This window comes from Diabrotica undecimpunctata, chromosome 4 (assembly GCF_040954645.1).
Source record: "Diabrotica undecimpunctata isolate CICGRU chromosome 4, icDiaUnde3, whole genome shotgun sequence".
Classification (NCBI taxonomy): Eukaryota; Metazoa; Arthropoda; class Insecta; order Coleoptera; family Chrysomelidae; genus Diabrotica; species Diabrotica undecimpunctata.
Window position 1 is genome coordinate 47,984,948 of NC_092806.1, and position 25,123 is coordinate 48,010,070.

General features: G+C 33.5%; 1 protein-coding gene across 1 annotated transcript; it reads left to right on the top strand.

Moving 5' to 3' along the window:
- Positions 1-23,312: 23,312 nt before the first annotated feature.
- On the top strand, positions 23,313-24,642 carry LOC140438230 (uncharacterized). Its single transcript, XM_072527931.1, has 2 exons — positions 23,313-24,110; positions 24,325-24,642. The coding sequence occupies exons 1-2, from the start codon at positions 23,456-23,458 to the stop codon at positions 24,582-24,584; spliced, it is 915 nt and encodes a 304-aa protein (XP_072384032.1). The 5' UTR covers positions 23,313-23,455; the 3' UTR covers positions 24,585-24,642.
- Positions 24,643-25,123: the final 481 nt, after the last annotated feature.

Sequence of the window (25,123 nt, forward strand, 5' to 3'; positions counted from 1 at the left end):
TTATTACAATTATGTAAAAAATAAAATTATTACACATTGACAAAATTTTTAATCTTGAAAAAGTAAACTAACTGATGCAAAACTGTCGATAAAATAATTATTTTTTTTGCTTAAAAAACTGACATTTGTATTACTCAAAAAGCAAATTATATTCTTTAATGAATTATGTACATAATATATAAAATTTGCTAAAAATCAAAAAAAGTGATACTTCTTCTATGTAACTTTTACAAATGCCGTGAAACCCATTTGCACGCCCATGTACATTTTACACTTGTAAATAAAACCATTATAAGCTCATTAACCATTGTCTTGGAGACTCTTTAAAACCCTTACTGCCATGGAGTCTATTAAATACTGGTTTTCAAACGGAAATTGCACATTCCTTTAGTGCACGGATATCTATCTGAAATTATGAATGATAAGTTTTGATGTGGTATCTTATGCACACCAACATTCCTTTTTATTTAATTCTAAACAGTATAGAAAAACACTGAAAGATCCAATCACCTTGTAAATTAAATTTTAAATGCATGTAAAGAAATATTATATTTCATTTTTGATACCAATCTGCCAATTTAATAAGTTATTACAAACAAACATCAGGCACTCCTATGGGAAGCTCATTATCACCAAATTATTATGCTCTTGATGATCTCGTTCAGGAATGTTTAAAAATAATATCTATTCACATTCAAGTTGATTATACTAATTGTTAAGAGTCACTCTTTTTATATACCTTAACCACAGAACACTCTTGTACGTAAAAATTACGTATCATTGCGAAAATTCGGTAATTAATTACTGTCAAACGCGTCAACTCTCCAAGTACTAGCAGTACCTCGAGTAGGCTATTGGTAATATTTTTCACCACTTCACCAGTTGTAATATAAATCTCAACTAAGTAGGTGTGTGTCACGATTCCTGAGGGTCTACACGTAAATTTTACGTGTAAAGAATATTAATAGATAAATAAACGTAGGTTAATTTGACGTGTCAACAGTTTTATCGGACATTTTTTTATTATAAAATGAGTAGACAGGCGCTAACATATGCCGAACTTGAACGGTTGATTAACGAGAGTAGTGAGAGTGAGAAAGAAGATCATATTGCAGTGGATAGCGCTGGAACTGATAGTGAGTCTGATAACAGCATTGTTGATCCCGATTTTGTTCCCGATGAAGAAAATGTGGAGGAGAACGTGGAAAAAAGTCTAAGATGTATATAGAAAAATACAAAGAGTACTATAATTCCTACAAAAAAGCGAAGACTACTTTCAAATGCCCCTAGGGCACAACAGGAAGTGTCACATAGTATGAGTTTTGAAGGGGTATTTAGAGGTATTTATTTAATTTGGTTTGTGCCAATTGTTATAGGTACTAATCTCAATAATTTTTAGGGTGTCGCTATTGATCTCGAACACATTATAGTTCCAGATGGAGATACTCTTATGGACAAAAATGGATATCTTTGGGAAACCACGCCACATGCAATCGGTAAAACGTCCGCAATCAACGTTGTCCATGTAAGGCCTGGTCCTAAGGCTGAAATCAGGGGCATTTTAGAACCTTTGCGTGCATTCGAAATATTTTTCACCGATTCGATGCTAACTAAAAATTATGACGTTGCCCAAAGAACATCTGAAACCAATCTAGAAGAACTGAAGGCGCTCTTGGGACTTTATATACTCGCTACAGTACTAAAAGACAATCACTTGTCATCGAATATTATGTTTGATACATCGTTTTTCGGAGCCAGATACAGGGCGACGATGAGCAAATTTCGATTTGAATTTCTGACTGCTTGTCTTAGGTTCGATGATAAGACAACTAGAGCTGACAGGAGAGAGATTACTGCTTTTGCTCACATATCAGAAATATGGGAGGAATTTATTAACCATTGTAAAACAAATTACAAGTCCAGTTCATATTTGACAACTGATGAGCAGCTGGTGGGTTTTAGGGAAAAATGCAATTTTAGCATGTACATACCAAATAAACCTGCTAAGTACGGGTTAAAATTGGTTTTGTTATGCGATGTCGCCACCAAGTACTTGGTCAATGCTAAACCGTATTTAAGCAAATCTACCCAAACAAATGGCCTTCCTCTAGCCGATCACTGTGTAACTGTTTTAACAGCTCCAATTCAAGCATTAACCGGAACCTGACCATGGACAACTGGTTCATGAATATTCCGTTCGCAGAGAAATTACTAAAAAGGCACTATAATTTGACAATACTTGGGACAATGCGGAAGAATATACCCCACATTCCATCAGAATTATTGGAAAATAATAAGCAACGTCAAATCAACACGTCTATGTACTCATATGGTAAAACTTGCTCCTTGGTGTCCTATAAACCTAACAATAATAAAATAGTGACGCGACTATTAACAATGCATAAAAGGGGAACAGTTAACACAAATACAAAAAAACCTGAAATGATAATGTCGTATAATTCCACGAAAGGAGCAGTTGATACGTTTGACCAAATGAGTCAAAATATATGTGCGAACCGCAAGACCAAAAGATGGCCGATGTGCATATTTTATAATATGATCAATATGGCTTGCATCAATGCCTACGTTATTTATTCGTATAACGTTTTTACTCAAGGTGGAAAACCCTCACAAAGACAGCATTTTATGATGGAGCTTCATAAAAAACTTACAGAACCTTACCAAACAAGTCGCTTAGAAAATAAAAAATTGAGCCATGAATTAAAAAAAATTATTTCTGAGGTCTCGGAAAAAGAAGATACTCCCGAATTCATAACAGAAAACCAAAAAGGGTCAAGGAAGTATTGCTCAATCTGTACCACAACAATTAAACGAATGGCGACCACTTATTACCCGAAATCCAAAAAACCTATTGGCGGAGAACACCAAATTAGGCAGTGTCAAAACTTTTATTGAATATGTCAGTATTTTTTTTTATTGAATATGTTATTATTAAGAGTTTTTTTGTGTATTTCTATTTGCAACAAATAGTTTGTTAATTTACCACTGTTCTTAGATTTGTTAATTCAATATACGTAAATTTTACGTGTTAATAGTATTAAGCGTTTTATTACGTACGGTAGTATTCTATTGTTAAATTCATATTTTTTCCATTGTTATGTTTAACCCTTGCCCTTCACACTACGACAATGAAAAAGGTAAATTGACTTGAAAGTGAAGCTAGTCAATCGATTTGTTGGGTTATCTACTGCCCTTCGACGATTTTTATTGTTGTTCCTTTCAAATTTACGAGTTCGGGACGATCACTGTCGTATATCCTGTGAGACATATATCGGCCAGTGGATCTGGGACTGAAATTATTTTCAAGCAAATGGCACAGAAAATAAACACAACTTTTCTAGGTATTGAATTGCCCAAAACACTTTCATTACGGTCGATAATGTTTAGTTTCATAAATCAGAGCAGCAGTGATTGATTTTATTTTTCTTCGTATTTTGTTATTTGTCCCAATGATAATAAACGGTTTTCCCTTGATTTTTTTATCTTCATTGGAGTCTGTAAAAGTTTAAGTTATTAAGGGGATATAGTTCTAAAGTTATATATTACATATATTATAATATTATATATATAGATATATATATATATATATATATATATATATATTATATATAATATAATATATATCTATATATATATATATATATTTAATAATATATAAATTAAATTTAGAAGTTGTTTTCAGTTTATTACCCCATAAAATGAAGCCAGCCGAAAACTGTCTTATCGAAACTGTCTCATAATGATACCTTTATGAGGGTTATGTCAAAACAACACAGGTCACAAAATTGATTCTGAAAACTCCAGATCCATAGCCCCCCATCCACTCCTATAAACCAAGCATTATCCTAGAAGCCATAGAAATTCAAAAAAGCCTAAATCTCTTTTATTGAAATAGATGACAGCATTCGGTTACTTCCTACATGGGTTCTCTTATTAAGAAAATATCGTCCGCTTCACCCTCCAATCAATATCATGCCGTTAAAAATGGTTGCGCCAACCTCCACCCAAACCACGTCACCATCGACGGTATAAATGAACCGTCCGCTATTCGCAGCGGCAGTGATACATTGATTAGTGATCAGTATAGTAGGGCATGGGGCTTGGGAGATTGAGACCTCGGAAGCCCTGAAGAAGACTTTGGAGAGGATGTCGAAAGCTCGGCGGGGTGGTAATCGACGCGGTTTAACTTGGAAGAATGTTGAGTTTAATAATAATTTTTGTAATAGTATTATTATAAGCTTTAGGCTTAAATATATATATATACATATCCTTCGTCTCTTTTGTCTTCTTTTTCTTTTTATTTAGACATAAATCTGTCTGTTTTTCAATGTACCTCTAGTAAGTTTTTGTTCCATCGTTTGCGTGATCTTCCTACTGAAATTAAGAATCTAATTAAGAAACCGTCTCTTGCCGTCTTAACTACTCTATTTGCTGTTATTCGACTTACATAATCGTTTCATTCTAACCCAGTTTTGGATGTTCTCTATCTTGCATGAACGTCGTATACTTGTACTTCTAGCTTCGTCCCATAGTGCCTTACCATCAATTTTTCCAAGTGTTTTCATCTCTGCTATTTCCAACATCCTTTTTGTCCTCTCTGTATAGGTCGTGTTTCTGCTGCATATGCCATTATTGGTCTAATGTCAACCTGCGGCTCTGTTTGCTCTATCTACTTGATCTTCCACTTCAGTTTCGAGCTTATTCAGTTTGTTTGTTATCACTTTAGTTGTAAATTTTAGTAATGTGTTTAATATATTAGTTACTCTGTAATCCGGTTTCGATTTGTCTCTTTGAAGAGAGGTATTAGGATGCTCGATCTCCATTCTAAAGGAAGTTTGTTTATTCTAATATTTTTTAGATTAGTTTTAATAGTTGTTTGGTCATATCTGGTCTTTTGGAAGACCAGATTGCCCTCTAAAAGGCAATGGAGAAGAGAGAATGTCCTGATTACCTGATGAATGTGATGGAGGAGTATATATCCGAGAGAAGAATTATGGTGAAAAAGGGCATCATCATGGACGTGACGACCAGGGTCCTCCAGAGATCTGTCTTGACACCTCGCTATGGAACCTGGCATATGACGGGGTTATGAACTGTGAATACGGAGAGGGTACAACCCCCTTCGCATTCGCGGATGACCTCGCTCTACTGATAGTGGCCCGGGATGAGCCAGATCTCAAATAGCGGGTTCGGAATGCAGGCAGCGTCGTTAAGAATTGGATGACGTAGCACGGACTAAAACTTGCGACAGAGAAAACCAAAGACATCATTATGAGTGGGAAAAGGAACAGTCAAAGTGTTGAATTACAATGTGTGGAAGCAATTTCTACATTATGGAACCCAAATTCGAAAGGAGGAGGATCTTACACGGCGTTATACAATCGATCGTCCTTTACGCGGCACCAGTCTGGAGCGAGGCGGTAGAGATAACGGCTTATAGGAGGCTAATGACACTAGTGGACAGAACAAGTCTATTGCAAGTGGCATGCGCCTACAGGACTGTGTCTGCGGCAGCCTTGTGGACCATCATTGGATGTGTTCCATTGCATGTTTTGGCGGTTTAAAGAAAAGAGCTTTATGAGAGAAGAGGGCCAAACCTTACTATGGCTGAGAGAAGACAAAAAAGGAAAAGGTCAATTAAAAGATGCAAGAAGAGTGGAACAACACAAACATAGTGGCACAGTGGACAAAACTGGTTAGAGTGCAACAGGTGGATAGTAGAAAAAAAACAGAATGGAAAGAGAGATAGGTGCGAATTTTGTTACAGTGAGAGAAATGATTGAGGGAATGATTGAAAATAAAGCAGATTGGACTAATGTACACAACTATATCCGTGCAGTGATCAAGAAAGAAAAAGAAGAAGAAGAAAGACAGCTAGACCAACGGTAAAGGTAAGAAGAAAATATGCTGGAAGTTGAAGGAAGAAAAGGGGGTCAGACTGTATGAGTTAGACTGCTTAAGTCAGACGTTGGGGAAGGAGGAAATGCCCGCCTGGGAGTGATGCCCTACTAGAAGCGATAAAGGTCTTCCAAGCGCTACCTGGAACGAGACAAGGAGACTCCTTGCTGTCAGTCTGTGGATGAATGAAGGTAGTGCTTCGGAAGTGATGCCGGCATTATAGCAGCCATTCCGATTCCGGATCTCTGGATGACAGAGGAGGGTCTGGTTACGCAGGTAGGCGTTCGGCGTATACTCGGCGATGAAAGGGAATTTTAAAGTACCTCGGGAACTATCGCAGGGAGTACGAAGAAGGAATCCTGCACTAGGGAGATGTCTTTTGAAGATTACAGACCCCTCTCTATAATGATGAAAAAAAGGTACTTTAAAAGTGACCATTCGAGTTATCAGTGATCAGAGTCCTGTACTTTCAGTAGTAAGTAGTGATGATGAAAATAGTGAAAGTTTTCAAGAATTATCAAGGTACGTTTAGAGCAAAAATAGATACAACTGGTCAAAAAATCCACCAACAACTGGCAAAATACGAAGTCATAACATTGTAATAAATCTTCCTGGTTTAAAATCTGCTGAAAAAGACTGCTGAAAAGACGCTGTATAATTTGTGGAATCTTTTAATTGATGATGCTGTTACAAACATAATTGTGGAATGCACAAATGAAAATATTAGCGATCTGTCATGTTCATATGGTAGTACAGTTTGTTTTGTTGAGCATACGGACTTTTTAGAAATAAAAGCACTCTTCAGACTTTTTTATTTCACATCCGTCTTTAAATCGAATCATGAGGATATTGAAGGATTATTTGCAAGTAACGACACAGGACCCGACATATTTCGTGCGACGATGTCACTGAAACGATTTTTGTTTCTGTTAGCTACCTCACGGTTTGACAGCGTGGCTACAAGGAATGTGAGACTTAATAACAAATTGCGTTATATCACTGAAATTTTTAATGAGTTTATAGAAAACTGTAAAACGTGTTATATATTAGGAGCCTCTTTAACTGTCGATGAGATGCCTCGTTGGTTTTAGAGGTCTTTGTTCCGTTCGCGTTTACATAAAAAGTAAACCTAACAAATATGGTCTAACAATAAGATGTGTCTCGGTGATGGCAAAATTCATTATTCGTTAAATGCCTTTATTTATTTATGTAAAACGAAAGTATCCAATCCACAGAAGCTTTCTGTTCCGACAATATCAGTATTGTTCCTTATTAAAACGGTAAAGCAAAATGTAAGAAACATAACTGAAAATAACTGGTTTACCTTAATTGAACTCGAAGACCAATTTCTCAACAAAAACTTATCTATCTTGGAAGGGTATGTAGAAACAAAAAAACACATCCAATCGTATATAATTCCGAATAAGAAAGATGCTTCTAAATTTGTGTTTACTTTATCAAAACAATGGTTTCTTCTGTAACGAATCAAAATAAGTATGTACTTCTTCTGTCCTCAATGCATCATGATAAGAAAGATGACATTATAAAGAGACCTGATATCATGCTTTTTTACAATTCCACTAATTCAAGGGTACATAGTCTGAATCAAAAATGCTCTATATAGGTATACTACTGGCAGAAGAACAAGAATATAGCTATGTGCGATGTGGTATGCTATTATGAATTTTGCCTCTGTAAATTCGTTTATCCTTTTTTAAACTAGTACTGACAGTGACATGACATGAAGACAATTTGTGATCACTTGGGAACAATGATTAATGCACATACACCAAACTGTTTGTAACACATGTTAAAACCATATTTGTAAAAATCACAGTGCACGATTACTGCAATGTTTAAATTGCGTTAAAAAATTATATCTTTTAAAACGTCCTTGCAGAATATTTGCTTTTAGTTTTATATCAATAAGACTTTAATTTTTTAAAACAATAGCTCTTTCTTTGTTTAAATCCAAAAGAAGAATTTTTTTGAATAATTATTTTTAAGTTTTAGAGCATTGTTTTAAACCGTTACATTTTTACGTACAAAATATACTGCTTTTTTTATATATTTTTGCGTAATACATGTTATGTTAAACTTTTGCAGTCAACTCGTTATATATAAAATATTCTTTCATAATGATATAATAACAAATACCTATATAAAAAGTTTAATTTGATTTAGTAATTTTTTTATACGTGAATAAAATCATGTCAGAATTGACTCAACGATACTAAAGTAAGTAACAACAACGATACTTTTAGTTACGATTACAAAAATGACGATATCAGTTAAGAGTTAAAATGATTACATTATTTGTGGCACCTACTCCTAATTTATTACAAATTTATGTTTTTATAAATATATAAACTGTCTTTCTTTCAAGGTTGTAAAAATATTGTCTCTTTTAGGTGCTCCAGATGTGTCTTTCTATAAAACAAGCTACTTTTTAAACATTTATCAACTGACAGAATGTATTAATCGTAAAACCGGAAGCAATGAGAACATTTACAACCTGAAAAGGGTGTCAACCGTAAAATTCCTTCTTAAAATGATAGCGTTAAGAAAGGAAAACGTAAAATGTGGCGAAATATTCGCCTACACAAACAAAGTACTTAAACAGTCTATATTTTCGTTATCTTGCCAGTAATTTGACAACAAAAACGACGCTGGTGTCGAGAGATGTCAGCTCAGCTAGCGTTGGCCCATAAAATAAATCCTGAAGTGCGGTATTACTTTAATGTCTTACGAGTTCATTACTGAGAACCTAAATTTTCCGAGTCGAATACTGAGGCGAAGAACGAGCTGAAAGACGAATTATATATTTTTTCTTTGTTTAGAAGAACAAAATCTAATTGGGCGTAGCAAATATATGTCATACAAAGAAATAGATATTTTTCTGAAACTGCTTTTGTCATATTTCAGATTTTTTGTGTATCTTAGAGAATAACTACAAAATGTATATTACATTCTTTGGTTGAGGTTATAACTGTCTTTAGTTTTAATATTGCTCTAAGGCTATTTTCTTGTGGTATCTTAGTGCAATTTGTTATTTTTGTTGGAATAATCCACAATTTAACTTTAAAATTATTATAATATAATATTAAGTTTATTTCGCGTTTCGAATTTTATTAAATTAATTAATTTTATTAAGTTAATTCATTTTAATTTTATTCAAAGAATTATATCAAAGAAATGTAATTTCGCCTCATTTTAGCAGGAAACCTTATTTTGATGAAAATAAATGAATAAATCTCATGGACGCACGGACTCGTTCATTTTGCGGGATAGGTATGGGAATTTTTTATTACGAAATGAATAAACATGTGTGTACCCGTTTAGGATCTTCAGATCCTCTTTAGGCCAGAATTGAGTGTATTGTTTGTTATCGTCAAGAGCATAAACAATCCGAAAAACACAACTGAGGCAGCGGTGTGTGTGGTGGAGCATCTTGGAGGCTGTTGAGATGGAGTCACCACTTGAATCAGAGGCGAGAGGCTTGTCTGGATGTGGTGTTCTTTCCAGAAATGTAGTGTGTGTGTGCTTTTTAAGCTAAATGCGACAAGACCATGTCTCTAGTTACTATTGTTTCGATGTCTAGTTAAAATTTTGTTATTGGATGTCTTTGCTAACGGCCAGGCTTCGTCAGCTTTCAAGCCAGCCTGCCTGATGGACGCTACCATTTAGATGTTACTTTAGTTCCGTCAGTCGCCTAGACAGACCCTTCCGACCTCAGAATCCCGTCTCGTACACGGGGTTTTGTGGTTTGCCGGGGGTTCCAGCGACGAAGATACTTCGGTAGCAGGAAGAGGACCCCTTTCACTGTCATGCTAGTGTTAGTGTTGTGTTAGAATATGTTTGAGTGTGAATGTGTGCAAGTCTGAATCGGCAAAGACAAAAAGCGTGACTCTCATGGTAGATCATCATCACTGGCATTACAGCTCGTTATGAGCCAAAGCCTTCTTCAGAACAATCTTCCATTCGCCCCTGTCTCTGGCAACTCTTCTCCATGCCTTAACTCTAATGGATTTTAGATCATCCTCTATGTTATCTTGATACCCAAGTTTTAGTCTTCCTCTGGCTCGTCTTCCTACTGGTCCTCTTCGGTCGAAAATGTTTCTGATCGTTGCATCTTCATCTCGCCTAATTATATGTCCTATCCATCGAAGGCGTGCTAATTTAATACATTTTACAACGTCAGGTTCCCCAAAACTTCTATGTAACTCAAAGTTGTAGCGCATACGCCACAAATCCTGTTCTTGGATTTCTCCATATATTTTCCTTATAATTTTTCTCTCGAAACGTTTAAGCAATTCTTGGTCGTTCTGTGTAAGTGACCACGTTTCTGACCTGTATGTTAACACTGGCCTTATTAGTGTTTTATATATGGTAACTTTAATTTTTCTGGGTAGTTTTGGGGCCATCTGTTTCCTCAAGCCATAATAGCACTTATTGGCAAGCACTATTCTTCTTTAAATTTCTTGGCTGACATTGTTGTCTTTGGTCAGCAGCGAGCCCAGGTAGACGAAGGTGTTCACACCTTCCAGTTTCAGATCATCAATTAATAGTCTAGATATCTGGTTGCCTGATCTAGTACAATACATATACTTGGTTTTCTGTGCGTTTATTTTTAATCCCATTCTCAGAGCAGACCCCCTTAGTGATCGAAATGCTTCGATTAGAGATTCTGTGGACCTAGCAATAATGTCTATGTCATCTGCATATCCGACCACTTGTACAGATTTATTAAAGATGGTGCCATTCGTATTAATATGGCATTATTGAATTACTTTTTCTAATGCAAGGTTAAATAAGAGAGACGACAGTCCATTTCCCTGTCTCAGTCAATTTTTACAATGGAAGAGTCTGGAAAAGTCGTTTTGGATTCTGACTACACTCTCTACGCATGTGAGTGTAAGTTCCGTTAGTTGAACAAGATTAAGCGGCATTTGAAATTCCACCATAGCCTGTAGAAGTTTTTGTATGTTGACTGAGTCGTATGCGGCTTTGAAATACACGAATATGTGGTGGGTGTCGACTCCAAACTCAAGCGCTTTCTCAAGAATTTGCCTGACTGTGAATATTTGATCCGTTGTTGATTTATTGGGTCGGAAACCGCACTGGTAGTTCCCAACTATTTGTTCAGCATAGGGGATCAATCTTTTGTACAATACGTTGGACAATACTTTATATGACACGTTAAGTAGGGTGATGCCCCTAGAATTATCACACACCATTATATCTCCCTTTTTGTAAAGAGGGTGCATTACACCTAATTTCTAGTCCGCGGGCAGTTCCTTTCATTGCCTAATTAATTTTATCAAGTTAATTTATTTTAATTTTATTAAAACTTACAGATTATTTAACAATTTATCAAAGAAAATTAATTTTACCTCATTTTAGGAGGAGACCTCATTTTTATGAAAAACACTATGAATGACTCTCATGGACGGACGAACTCAATGTTCATTTTGCGGGATAGGTATAGGATATAGGCATAGGTGAAAACAGTCCGAAAAACACAACTGGGGCAGAGGTGTATGTGGTGGAGCATCTTGGATGCTGTTGGGATGAAGTCACTACTTGAATCAGAGGCGAGAGGCTTGTCTTGATGTGGTGTTCTTTCCAGAAATAAAGTGTGTGTGTTTTTTTAGCTAAATGCGATAGGACCATGTCTCTAGTTACTATTGTTCCTGCAGCCGTTTTTCGTTTACACCCAACTTCAAAACTAGTGTATTGCACTAAACTTTTGTTATTTGATATCTTTGCTAACGGCCAGGCGTTGTCAGCTTTCGAGAGGCGGCCTGCCGCACATAGCCCAGTGTGAATGTATGTGTGTTAGCCTAACAGTGATGGACGCTACCATTTCGCTGTAACTTTAGTTCCGTCAGTCGCCTAGACAGACTCTTCCGACCCCAGAATTCGGTCTCGTACACGGGGTTCTGTTGTCGGCCGGGGGTCCCAGCGACGAAGATACTTCGGTAGCAGAAAGAGGAGGTAGCCCTTTCACTGTCATGCTAGTGTTAGTGTTGTGTGTGTAAATGTGTTTGAGTGTGAATGTGTGCGAGTCTGAATTGGCAAAGTCGAAAACTGTGACTCTCATGGTAGATGCTGTTATATACTTATATACATAGCTGATCGAGGCGCTCTTCTTTCGAACGGTTCTTGGCACGGCTTCTTGTGATTGGTCCTATCCGTGTGTAGGTAGAAGGATTCCTAGCCGTCCGTCTTGTGGTTTTCATATTGCGTGATGTATTTTTGACTTTTTTTTTAATACCGTTTTTCATGTTGTTGGAAGCCTTTGAGCATTATCTCTGTGGTTTAGACTGTAGATATTTTTTCTAGTTCTATGGATTCTCTGATTTCTCGTTTTCTTTTAATTTAAAAGTTAGCTAGCATCGTAGTTTTGTTCATGTTTATTGTATGTCTTGTATTTAAGACATGTTGTGCAAGGGACGACGCTTTTCTTCTGTCCTTCGATGGCATTTGCATGTTCTTCTCGTCTAACATTGATTCTTCGCTTTTAGTCTGTCTGATGTACGATAAGTCACAGTCTCCAGATAGAATCTTGTATACTCCTTGATTTTTCTAACGATATTTTTATTTTGGTGGATAGTAAAATAGTTGAGATTTTTCTGTCGGTATTAAATATCGTTTCTATTTTGTGTTTTCTTAGAACCACCCTATTTTCTCTGTTGTACCCTTTATAGATGGTAGAATAGCTTTTTCAATCGATTTTTCGTCTTCTGTTTGGTCCTTTATTCTTTCTTGAGCATTATAAGCCTTTTAGATTTTTTATGTTGGGAAGCCGTTATTTCTTAGCGCTGTTTTTACATTAGCATTTCTTTATTTTTATGTTCTTGGTCTGACAGTCTTTTAGATCGTGACATCAATGACTCAATGTAATTGTACAGGATGGTGATGTGCATTGGCATGCAGATATCTGTCGGTATCTGTGGGTTTTGGGTACACTGTGTGTCCCATGGTGGTTGTTCGCTTCTGTCGCATATGGTTGTAGTTGTTCAGCCAGAAATTTTGCCAGTGGTTGTAGAGGAGATCCGATAAAAATAACTATTGGCCGCAATGGTAATTCTGCCTTATGTACCTTGGGTAGGCCGTAAAGTTTTGGACATCTTGACGACTTCTCTCTAGGTATGATATGTAATTGATGTTCTTTCTTGTTGTCGGAGGCTTTTATCTTGGCTTTTGTTACTTTTTCTAGATGTGTTGTAAGTTCTGACGAGATTCTTTGATATGTTGTATCGTTTATAATGTTATATATATTGCAATTTTTATATTATATAACCTATTTTCGATTTATGAATACATATTTATTTGAATAGTCTTAAAAATACAAAAATAATATTATAATTTATATTCAAAATTAAAATATTTTATTTACATTAAATACACAGTAAGGTGGTTTATTTATCACATTCTGCATTTGATATTCTATTTTAATAATATATGCATATGAAACATATTTACGGTTTTAATTTACAGTCACATGAACAATGTACGAGTATGTATTCATCGACAGAACTTTTTAAATATATTCCCTTATTAATAAATCATGTTTTATATATTTAATATATACAATAATTATTCCGTTAATAAAAACTAGCGTTATAATAAAAACATACAAAACAGTTAAGTAAAATATAGAGGATGTTTCATGTGGACCGTACATGGGACTAAGCATTAAAAATAATGGGCCATGTAATAATACTCCAGTTACTCGGACCCTGTGTTGCTGGGGCTATTCATCGTCCAATTTAATCGGACTGAACCGATTCACTTAAAATATGGTGAGTTATCCATCGGACAGGTTAAGCCTATCAGTGCATACTTTCTTTATAATATTTTCTTTGTTAAACACGTTGAAACATTCTTATTCTGTCTACCTTTTTACGTTTTAAAAAGGGTTTACCGCTAAAATTGTTATAAAAACGCAACACAACTTTTAGAGTTATATCAGTATTTGCACTCACAGGCTTAACATGTGCAACTGTATAATTTAGCATATACTAGAACCATCTATACTACAGATGCTGAATTACTGTATTTTAAAATATATCCACGAGAGAGTAAGTTATCTGGTGATTTCCACAAATGTATACAATTTTTATAAAAAGAGGTAGGTACATTGTTTTCTGTTCATGAGCGTTGTTAATTTGGCATAAAAAAGTAGATATGTTATTTCAAACAGCTACAAAAATTTTAAAATAGAAACATTTTATGATAAATGAATGTTATGGATCCGTATGAAAAGAAAATCCAACATTTACGACACCTTCACGAAACTATTCCAACTGACAAGGAAGAAACCGAAAATTCAGATAGTTCACTGTTAGATTCAGATAATGAAGAATATAGTGAACATGAAAAAGACACTGAGGCTTCAAGTAAAGAGAAGGAATACAGTGACTCAGAAGAACCAGACAATGACACTACAGAGGATAGACGTCTGTATTACAATAATTTTACAATGGTTATCATGGATAAAATTTGGTTCGGCTCGTAATGTTCGAATACGAAGCAAAAATGTTGTTACGCATCTATCTGGACCATGGACGTATAAACATAGATGGACCCAGCAATAAGATACCTTAAACACACACTGTTTTGAAGCTTCGATATTCCTGGACAAGAGGGTAAAGGGGAGTAAAACGGGTATCGATAGACTGTGATACTTCCTCAATGAACATAAGCGTGCTTGAATTTTTACTCGCGGGGATAATTATTCAGACGTTAATAATTGGAAGTAGTAATAATGTATAAAAACACGTTTTTATAGAAAAAATAAAATACAATTTTATTTGCTTTAAAATTAATACAATAAAATATAGTTGAGCCCAAGTTAATTTTTTAATAGGTATCAAATAATCCTACGATAAAAAAAACAATTAAAAAATATACATTTGTCAAATTTAAGTACATACCTATATTTATTGATAATGTGTTAAAACATATTTTTTCAAATTGTGACAAATTTGTTTTAATACAATATCAATAGATTCCACGTAGTAAGGGTTTCTGCTACAAAATTATTTATTGATCATTCCAAAGCTCTTGAGGGCATTTGACATAAAATTATTTGCAAATATACCTACTTATTAAAAAGTAGGCGTGAAAATGTATAAATTATTGGAAAGCTATTTACCGAACAGAAATATTAAAGTAAAAATGGTAAATAGACATAATAGAAGACGTTGGTATAGAAATAAATTTTTATTGATTGCGAAATAAAACAGTCTTAGTAAGAACGCTTCTTATGCGCACGGTGTTAGCATCTAAAGTAGTCCTCGTTTCATGATGAATTCCAATTTTAAAATATTTCTCAAGAACCAATTTTAAAAGTTGCATAGAGTGACCATCGATTGCATCTTCATCATACATATGGTCACCAAAATGCTCATAGATTGATTTTGGGACATTTTGTATGGTTTTATTAATCAAAATATTCATAAGGTTTTTAACTAGTCTGTTGTAGATATTTATAGTTTTATTAAAAAATCTGAAATATTTTTCAGCTTTCTTACAAGTTTAAATAACCAAAAAGGATGCTTTTGAAAGGTTTTTCTATACTGTTTTCTCTGTTGAAGTTTAGAGTAAGTTTCATCATTAATCAATATTATTTGGAAACCTACATAGAAAAATAAATGAGTTTTATTCATTTCACTAATTTATTGTTAATTCATGAGAAATATTAAATTAAAAAGCTACTAAACAGATCTTTTAAATCAGATGATGTCTACTTGCAATTTAAAAATGTCTATACTAATTTCATGAACTAATATCTTGTTCAATACATTAATTAATATGAATAAACCCAATGGTACGCCTATGAAAGACATATTTTAAAATGTAAACACACAGGCTTCCTCAGTTCCTCATCTTAAATAATGTAAACAAACAGTACTTACAAATTAAATGAGACATTGGGATGTAAATATTTCGTTTTTTTTGCAAATGCAAAACTGTAGCACCATTATTATAATTTGTTTATTTCACTATTTACAAATATCACTTAAAATACAGCCAAAATATCGAAAAACAACTTTTCCTCATCTTGGGTAAAAAGTAAACAAAACATGGACATGACATGGAACAGCATTTGAAGTTTGACGTAGAGCCATAAGACAGAGAAATGTAAACACCGTTGCCATTAATAAATAGGTTTCAGTGCTTCTACATATAAAATAATTGGTTGATATCTGTTATACGCTATTATTAAATGATATGCACACTATGTGCACATTTGATGTTTTAATTACAATTAAATATATTAATATAAGTAATAAATTATTATTTTGATTTGATAGCACCTGTAGAGAATAAAATAAATATAGTAATATTTTCAGCGATATGTGAATAAGATATTTTAATAAAAAAATGTGACAACATTTAAAGGTGCTGAGAATGTGACCTAGTCAAATAATTTTGGCTTCACATTTTTATGTAAATAACTGAGTCCATCTGTGTTTATACGTCCATGATCTGGACCTATTAGAGAAGCAAGACATGTAAAAACACCTGTTGGCATGTCGAATCTATTGTTTGATGATATCGTGATAATTGTAGTAACAAATGCAAATTTACATATTCTAAAAATAGTAGGCCGTTATCAGAATCAATCTGATGCGGCTTTAACGTCAAAAATAAAAATTAAGTGGTTTATTGATCTACTTTATCTTGCTGGTACACAAAGAGCAACGAGACAATTTTTGCAGGAATATTGGAGTAATGATGGAATGGAATTGGAGATACTTGTGGCAGCTTTATCGCAAAGAAGAATTCAATTTCTTTTAATTAGATTTGACGCTATAAATACGCGAGCAGCAAGGCAAATTGTCGATAAGTTGGCTCCCATTAGGTAGTGATAAGTGTAAACGTTATTATTCAATGGGAGAGTATGTTAAATTAGATGAAATATTGCTGGCTTTTCATAGTAATTAATTAGAAATTTATGCTGGTGTACAGCCGGGTCGACCATTTCAGACAGACAATTCTACTAAAGCAGTGTCTCTTAGACTGTTTGAAGGCATATTGAATTCTGGACGAAATATAACTATGAACCGGTGGTTTAATAGTTTTGCTCTCACTTTGCTCTTACTCAACACAGACTTAAAATTGTTGGAAATCTCAATGCACGTGCAAAAGGTATACCACAAGTTTTTAAACAGTTCAAAAAGTGACCTGTTACATTGATTATTTTTGGATATAAAACAAACTAGACAAACATGTCATCCCATATGCATAAAAACAACAAACATGTTTTGATAATATCTTCTATTCATCGAGAAGGTGTAATAGATACAAGTACAGGTGATGCTGAAAAGCCAAAAATAACTATGTTCACAATGCCACAAAGTGTGGTGTTAAAATTGTCGACAAAATGATTTCGTCATATAGTGTGGTTAGAAATACTCGAAGATGGCCGTTACTAGTATCTTATGGAATGCTCAATTTAGCCGCTATCAATGCATACGTCATATGTGAAAGTAATGATGCTCCTTAGTCCCAAAATCAAAGACTTTTTCAAAATGATTAGGATTGGAACTGGTAAAAGAAAACGTTACAAAAAAAAACAACAATGTTAAATTTGCCAAGACATATTCAACTTTCGGCCACCAAAATTTTTGAGCTGAATATTGAACCTCTACAGCATATACCTCCTAACAAAAGAGGATATTGTAAGTACTGTAGACAATGACAATCGAGATATTTTTGCAAGTTTTGTAAATCGTGGCTTTATATGGTGCACATTTAATATTAACTGTTCATTTATCTTCCAGTGATGCTATTCATATATGCCTTTTTTTAATAATAAATAAACTTATAAATGGTAAATACAGCTTTTTACGGTAATCATTGACATAAATAACATGATGTGCCAGAAGTGTTCATTTAAAATTTCATTCATCATTTTTATTGTTAGTTTGTTTTCTGTCAAAGAGGTTAGAATAAATATTTTAAAAACTTAGAAAACATAAGGAAAAGTGCTCCAATAATAAAAGTTATATAACGCCGATATATGCTTTCACTTCGGGGGTTGTTGCCACTCCTCCTCGGAGGTGGAAATTCTTATGATAAAAACAATTATGGAATTTGATAGAGAATAAAATTCTAAGCAACTTTTGTTTTGTAGAGTTTTTAGAAAGTCAATACTGCTTGAGCTATTTATGGCCGCAAACAGCGAACTTCCATTGAAAAATTACGTTTTTTAACGGTTATTCATGAATAACTTAAAAAATATGACTCTGCTTAAAAAAATATGCAAATCAAAAATTGAGCTTATAAAAGACAGATAAGATTTATTTTTTACAAGATATTCAACGTAAAATAATCACTACAAAAAATTACATGCATATAAACTTATGTGCGACTATATAAACTATATACAAACTGCGATGTGTTTTAGTATGCGACTGTCGCGTGATGTATGTAGGTGTAAGCAATATATTGTTTTCTGTTACTAGTAATTCACGCGTGACCTTACATAACGTTATCTTAAAAGTTAAGGTTATATTTTGTATTCGGCGGTTAAGGTAAGTTTTCTGCGTAAAAAAGAGTAACAAATATTTATTTTTATATTTTTGTTTTTTTGTTTTAGTTATCAGCAATGTCGCGACCAAAAAAAGTAAGATTCGGGGACTTTAATTTAAAAAAATGCTGATGGAATGGAATGATGAAATAGAGAATGAACAGGAGCCAAATATAGATGGTGGTGACGACGACAGCTGCTCAGATGACTATAGTGTTGGGCAATATGTATCTATGATGATTTCTACTGAGATGTTTGAGATTTGACGACTTTAATTCTAGACAACAAAGGAGAGATCTGAATAAACTTGCTCGTATACGAAACATTTTTGGACTTTTTATTGAAAATATTCAAAGAAATTTTACACCTTCAGATTATTTAACACTTGACGAGCAATTACTTGCTTTTATGGGAAAATGTCAATTCCGTCAATACATCCCCAGTAAACCATCCAAATATGGATTAAAACTATTTGCGTTAGTAGATAGCAAATATTCATGGTAGAAATGTAACCATGGATAACTGGTTTACCAGTATTCGTTTGGCCATGAACTTGTTTCAAAGGCGAGTAACTATTGTTGGTATAATTCATTAAAATAAGAGGGAGCTACCATAAGAATTTATATCATTTAAAAACAGAGACATACATTCTTCACTATTCCGATTCCTCCAAGAAAAATGTATCTTGGTAACGAACGTTCCAAAAAAATATAACATCGTATTAACGTTTTAATCATGCACCATGATGACAGCATTAATTGTGAAACAAAAAACAAGAACAAACCCGAAGTAATAACGGATTACAACAAAACAAAATTCGGCGTGGATCTGGTTGACCAGTTGTATGCACAATAAGATGTTTCCCGAATATCTCGGCGTTGGCCACTCACCGTGTTCTTTCATTTAATTAATGTATCAGAAATAAATGCATTTTTCCTGTATAAGGCTAATAATATCACTGCATCACTCCCAATAAGCACTTTTCTTCAGAACAATTCGTTTTAGTTATTAAAACCACTGATTTTAAGGCAACTAGACAACACTTACACATCTACAGAAATAAAAAAAAATTAAATTTCTTTTAAAAATAAATAAGGAAACTTCTGAAGAAGTTCCGACTTGATCTTCGGTCCTTGGGCGTTGTCATATTTGTGGACGAGCAAGGAATAAGAGCACAAGAAAATGGTGCAGCAGCTGTGATCAGTGGACTTGCCCAGAACATTTATAGCAAATATGTGTATATTGTGCTGAGATAAAAGAGAACATGCATAAGAAAATAGAGCGCCTGTACTGGAGGGTTAAAATGTATGTCTTGGTATGAACATCTGCTGTCTCGAGTGCTTCAAATCTTAATTTTTTAAAATTAAATGGTAGTTTGACTTTATAATGAACCTATCCTTGTAGTCCTTCAATAAACCTTTTAAATAGCCATATATACATAGTATATCAAAACTTACAGTATCAAAACTTAAAAATTAACTAACTTACTGAACAAAAAACCAATGATATTTTTGGGAGATAATTTTGGAGCGTGAAAAATATACGTATTTTTGATCTCTCACATATCTTCTATCTATCATATCTATCACAAGTACGCATTTTCATCAATTTTGATTAATTTCAACAAATAAGTTTAGAATTCTAATCTGTAAACAATTATTTTTGATGGTGTATACCGTATAGTTGGTTGCCTGCCTATATTAATGACTTTTATAAATTTTTAGTCCACGTACAATAATACCTAATTTACAAATTTTCCAACAAACTTTCAGGATAAATCATACTTTATCCGTCCTAATATGTCATTTTAATCAGTTGCTATTAATAAATCCTCACAGACACTTCGGCTAAGGACTAGTAACCCTATTAGAGTCTTACGTTGCCATGTAATCAATTCCTTTTCTAACTTAACCCTACACTGCTCAATGTATCATATATGAAACATAACGGGAATTTACATGTATAACACAGTGAAATAATACTAAGTCCAAGCAGCACTATGTAACATATTCGATATATATATATATATATATATATATATATATATATATATATATTATATATAATATATATATATATATATATATATATATTATATATAATATATATATATATATATATATATATATATATATATATATATATATATATATATCTGCCACTTAACCGTCGTGTTGACGATAGCGCTGAGTTTAAAAAATTTTTATAGGTGGTTATTAATGAAAATTGAATGTGTAATATTGCGTTGTCTCATTTTTACACATCCACAAGTCATCCAGTATTTGTTTCATATTATATGGTTCAGCAAGTAAACATATTCTGAAAACAATAGATGTGTTTCAAAACGCAGCATTGCGTATTTGTTTGGGTGCCATGAAATCGGCGCCTATTAATGCTCTACATGTGGAAGCTCTAGAAAATCCCTTGGGCTATAGAAGAGAATACCTCAGTCAAAAGTTTGTTATTAATATACAAAATCGTAACAATACTCTCTACTCAAATATCAGAAAACTGAACGAAGAAGATTTAACTAATCGATATTGGAGACTGAAGAACTCACCTCCACTTTGTGAGGCTTTTAGAAGCCTGACAAATTTTGATTATGACTTTAAATCAGAGGATAATCTTAACATCGAACATTTTTATTCGTGATTGCAACCCATTACTCTGATACAACCGAATTACCATGTAAATTCTTCTGTTAGCTCGAATATGTTGAGGTCCTGTTTATCTAGTCTGTCAGACTCTTTAGTTATTTATACGGATGCCTCAAAGTCTATTGTTGGTACTGGGTGTGCTTTCTACATTCCATCAACTAATACAGAGAAACTTTGTCGACTAAATTCTAGATTTTCAATCTTTAGTGCTGAAGCTGTAGCAATATATGAAGCATTAAGATACTTTAAAAACACTCAGAATACATCTGTTACAATAATATCTGACTCATTGTCTGTTATGTTAGCCATTGAAACTTTAAATTTTCCTAGTAATAACTCAAATATATATGTCTTTCAAATTAAAAAACTTGTTTATGACATTTATAAAAACCGAAGAGTTGTTCATTTTTTGTGGGTTAAAGCACATATAGGTCTTAAATACAACGAACATGTTGACCTATTAGCTAAAAAGGCCATTGATAACGGAACGCAAGCTGGTCACCAAATCTGACAAGACGCATTAACAACAATTAAAAATAATATCAAGAGTAAATGGAAACAATCTTGGCATATATATATATATATATATATATATATATATATATATATATATATATATATATATATATATATAGTACGCAGTCTTCCTCGCAATATGCTTCTATACAGCCTTTAATCCCAAGTGATTATTGGTTTAAAAATTATTCTGTTCCACGAAGGTATATAACATCCATAATTAGAATAAAATTTCGACACGCCTGCTATCCTAGTCATCTGTCCAAACTAAAAATCGTAAATTCAAATTTATGTCCAGACTGTCAAAAAGAAGGTGATCTAGATCACATTTTCTTCGAATGTAAAAAATACACAAAACAAACTGAAATTCTAATAAAAAATTTAGTCAACATCAAAATTTTTCCTCCGTACAATATGTGCTATCTGCTATCTCTAAATATAAGAGTTGTAAATAAATGTTTGATGGAATTTATTTGCAAAAGTAAGCTTAATATTTAACTGTAATTAAAATCCTTACCTCTGTTTTACCCCATTTGTTATTACCTTTTATCCGTGACCCAATCTAGTTTGTCTTAAAAGCAATGTCTTGATAGGTCCCTAGACGAGAAACGAGTGTCCATGTTTTTTGTCTATCCTATCCTTAATAATAATTTGAATGCTTAAAATTTGTAATGCTACTTAAGTTATATTATCTTTTTATATTGTACTACACAATCTTCTTTCTGGGTAGAATATTTTCATGTTGTGACTGGTTGTAGGGCACTTGCCTATGCCATTTAAAAACAACAAAAAAAAAACAGTTTTATTTAGCATCTACTATTATAGTCGACAATTGGGATAATAGTAAAGATGATTGTGATGTAAGTGCTATTAAAGACTTGAATAATGATGTAGATTTAGAAAATAATAGACATATCAAATATTTCAGTGGTATTTGAAGATGAGCTGAGTATGGCAGAACTGGAAGATACAGCAGAAAATGAGCTAGGACGACCATCTACAAGTTCTATTGAACATGATATACAATTGAAGAAAAAAAAGGGCCAACAAGCTATATTCCTTCAAAAGATATTTGAACAGATGCTGTAGGACATTGGCCATGAATCTAGCGATCGAACCCGATGCAAAAAGCAAAATTGTAAAAAATTAACCTATGTTATAGTGTATTTTTATGTATGAGAGAGTAATAAAACAATAAATTATGTATGCAAATCCCTAAACTGTTGATACGGGTGACTCAATGAAAAACAGATATTTGTCAACAAGTTTACAGAAGTATATAGGAAACAATTTTAAATTGAGTATGACCACCAGGTATAAAGGTTGGAGCAGAATAGAATACAATAGTTGTGAGGCTTACTAATCCCTAAATAAGGTTGCCAGTGTCGGAGTGATGGAGGTTAACAGGTACTAATGAATTTGCAAGAAATGTAAGATGTTTATTTTATTGGTTATATATAACCAATAAAAGTTTAATAAGTACCTACCTATTTGCAAAATAAAGTTTAATTCTTTGCCTATTTGCAAAATAAAGTTTAATTCTTTAGATAAAATAAAACGTTTTATTTGATCTGAAATAAGTGCATTCCACGAAGTAATAGTTTCAACAATCAAACATTTAATTCTTTAATTCCAGGAATCTACGACAGTTATTGACTAGATAATTACCTTCTAAACTTATTCCACAGAAAATGTGATAGTGGGTTTTTCCATTTTGTATATAGGAAGGTCCAAGTGGCGTATTCAAAATTCTTAACAGTTCACTAAAAGTAGGTACTTCAGTTGCAAGGTGCAGTTTATTGTGTATACTAGTGTTATGGAAAATTTGGAAGTGCCGTGTAAACGCCGAAAAATTGGTCCTCTAACAGTTAATGAAAAAACATTAATATTTAATTGTTTTAAATCATTTACAGACAAACGTTTATGTGAAAGTGTTGATGAGACCGTTGAGTTAGTTAGCAGTACACTTGGTGTTGGGAAATCTACGATTTACAGAGTTATTAAAGAAGAGAAATGTGGTAGTTTTCAAATGCCAGGTAATGCTCCAGGGAAACCAAAATTTCAAATAGAATATCATTTTAAAGAAGGACTTCGACAGAAAGTGCATGAATTCTTCTTTAGACAAGAATTTCCAACATTGGATAAAGTTCTTGTCTCAGTTCGAGATGATAAGGATTACCCAGAAATGAGTCGAAGTACGTTATGGAAACTTTTAAAAGAAATAGGCTTCCGCTGGAAAAAGAATCCCAGAAAGTCTATTTTATTAGAAAGAAGCGATATTGTTATATGGAGAAGACATTTTCTAAGAACCATAAAGGAAATGAGAAACCAAAAAAGAAAAATATTTTTTCTTGATGAAACATGGATCAACGAGGGTCATACACCAAATAAATTTTGGCAGGATGAAACTGTTACAAGTCAAAGGCACGCTTTTGTAAATAACTTATCTACTGGTTTAAACCCACCATCAGGTGGGTTCTCCACCGACAGGCACTTTCTGTCGAAGTCCTTCTTTAAAATGATATTCTATTTGAAATTTTGGTTTCCCTGGAGCATTACCTGGCATTTGAAAACTACCACATTTCTCTTCTTTAATAACTCTGTAAATCGTAGATTTCCCAACACCAAGTGTACTGCTAACTAACTCAACGGTCTCATCAACACTTTCACATAAACGTTTGTCAGGAAAGGGACGCAGGCTGATAATAGTACACATTGGCAGTTCAGACGGTTTTGTTGAAGGTGGTTTATTAACTTTTGAATCAACTCGTACCGGTGACTACCATGAAGACATGAACGCTGATGTCTTTCAAGAATGGTTCGAACAAATGATAGATCTTCTTCCTAAGAACTGTGTAATAGTAATGGATAATGCAAGTTATCACTCCAGACTTATAGAAGGACTGCCCACAACCAAGTGGTTAAAAAAAGACTTGCAGAATTGACTGAGTTCAAAAAATATTACGTACCATCCCGGATCTATAAGAAAGGAACTTTATTCGTTGTGTGCCCTTCATAAAGAAAAATTTAAAAAATACGAAATTGATGAAATTGCCAAAAATCGTGGAATGACAGTACTTAGATCCCCACCATATCATTGTGAATTAAACGCGATTGAACTGGTATGGGCACAGATAAAGAGTGAAGTTTCAAGAAAAAATACCACTTTTAAAATTCATGATGTTAAACAGTTGTTTTTGGAGGCCGTAAATAATGTAAAACCTGAAAACTGGGAAAAGGCAGTAAATCACACTATTAAAGAAGAGGAAAAAATGTGGAAGCTGGACAATACTACTGATAAAATGATCGAGCCAGTTATTATAAATCTTGGTTCTGAAAGTTCATCTTCTGAATCTGATTTGGATTTGTAACAAGTAGCTGTAAGTTTTATATTAATATTTTTATTCATCTATTTAACATACCTTAGACGGTTTTAAAAACTCTTTTTTTCTTTTGTAATTTTTAAAAATTAAAAAAAATGTGA

Bases quoted from the DNA above. Each gene is read 5' to 3' on its own strand.
- LOC140438230 (XM_072527931.1), top strand. From the start codon at position 23,456: ATGGAAAATTTGGAAGTGCCGTGTAAACGCCGAAAAATTGGTCCTCTA. The intron at 24,111-24,324 runs GTGGGTTCTCCA...AACGTTTGTCAG, and splicing joins TGGTTTAAACCCACCATCAG to GAAAGGGACGCAGGCTGATA.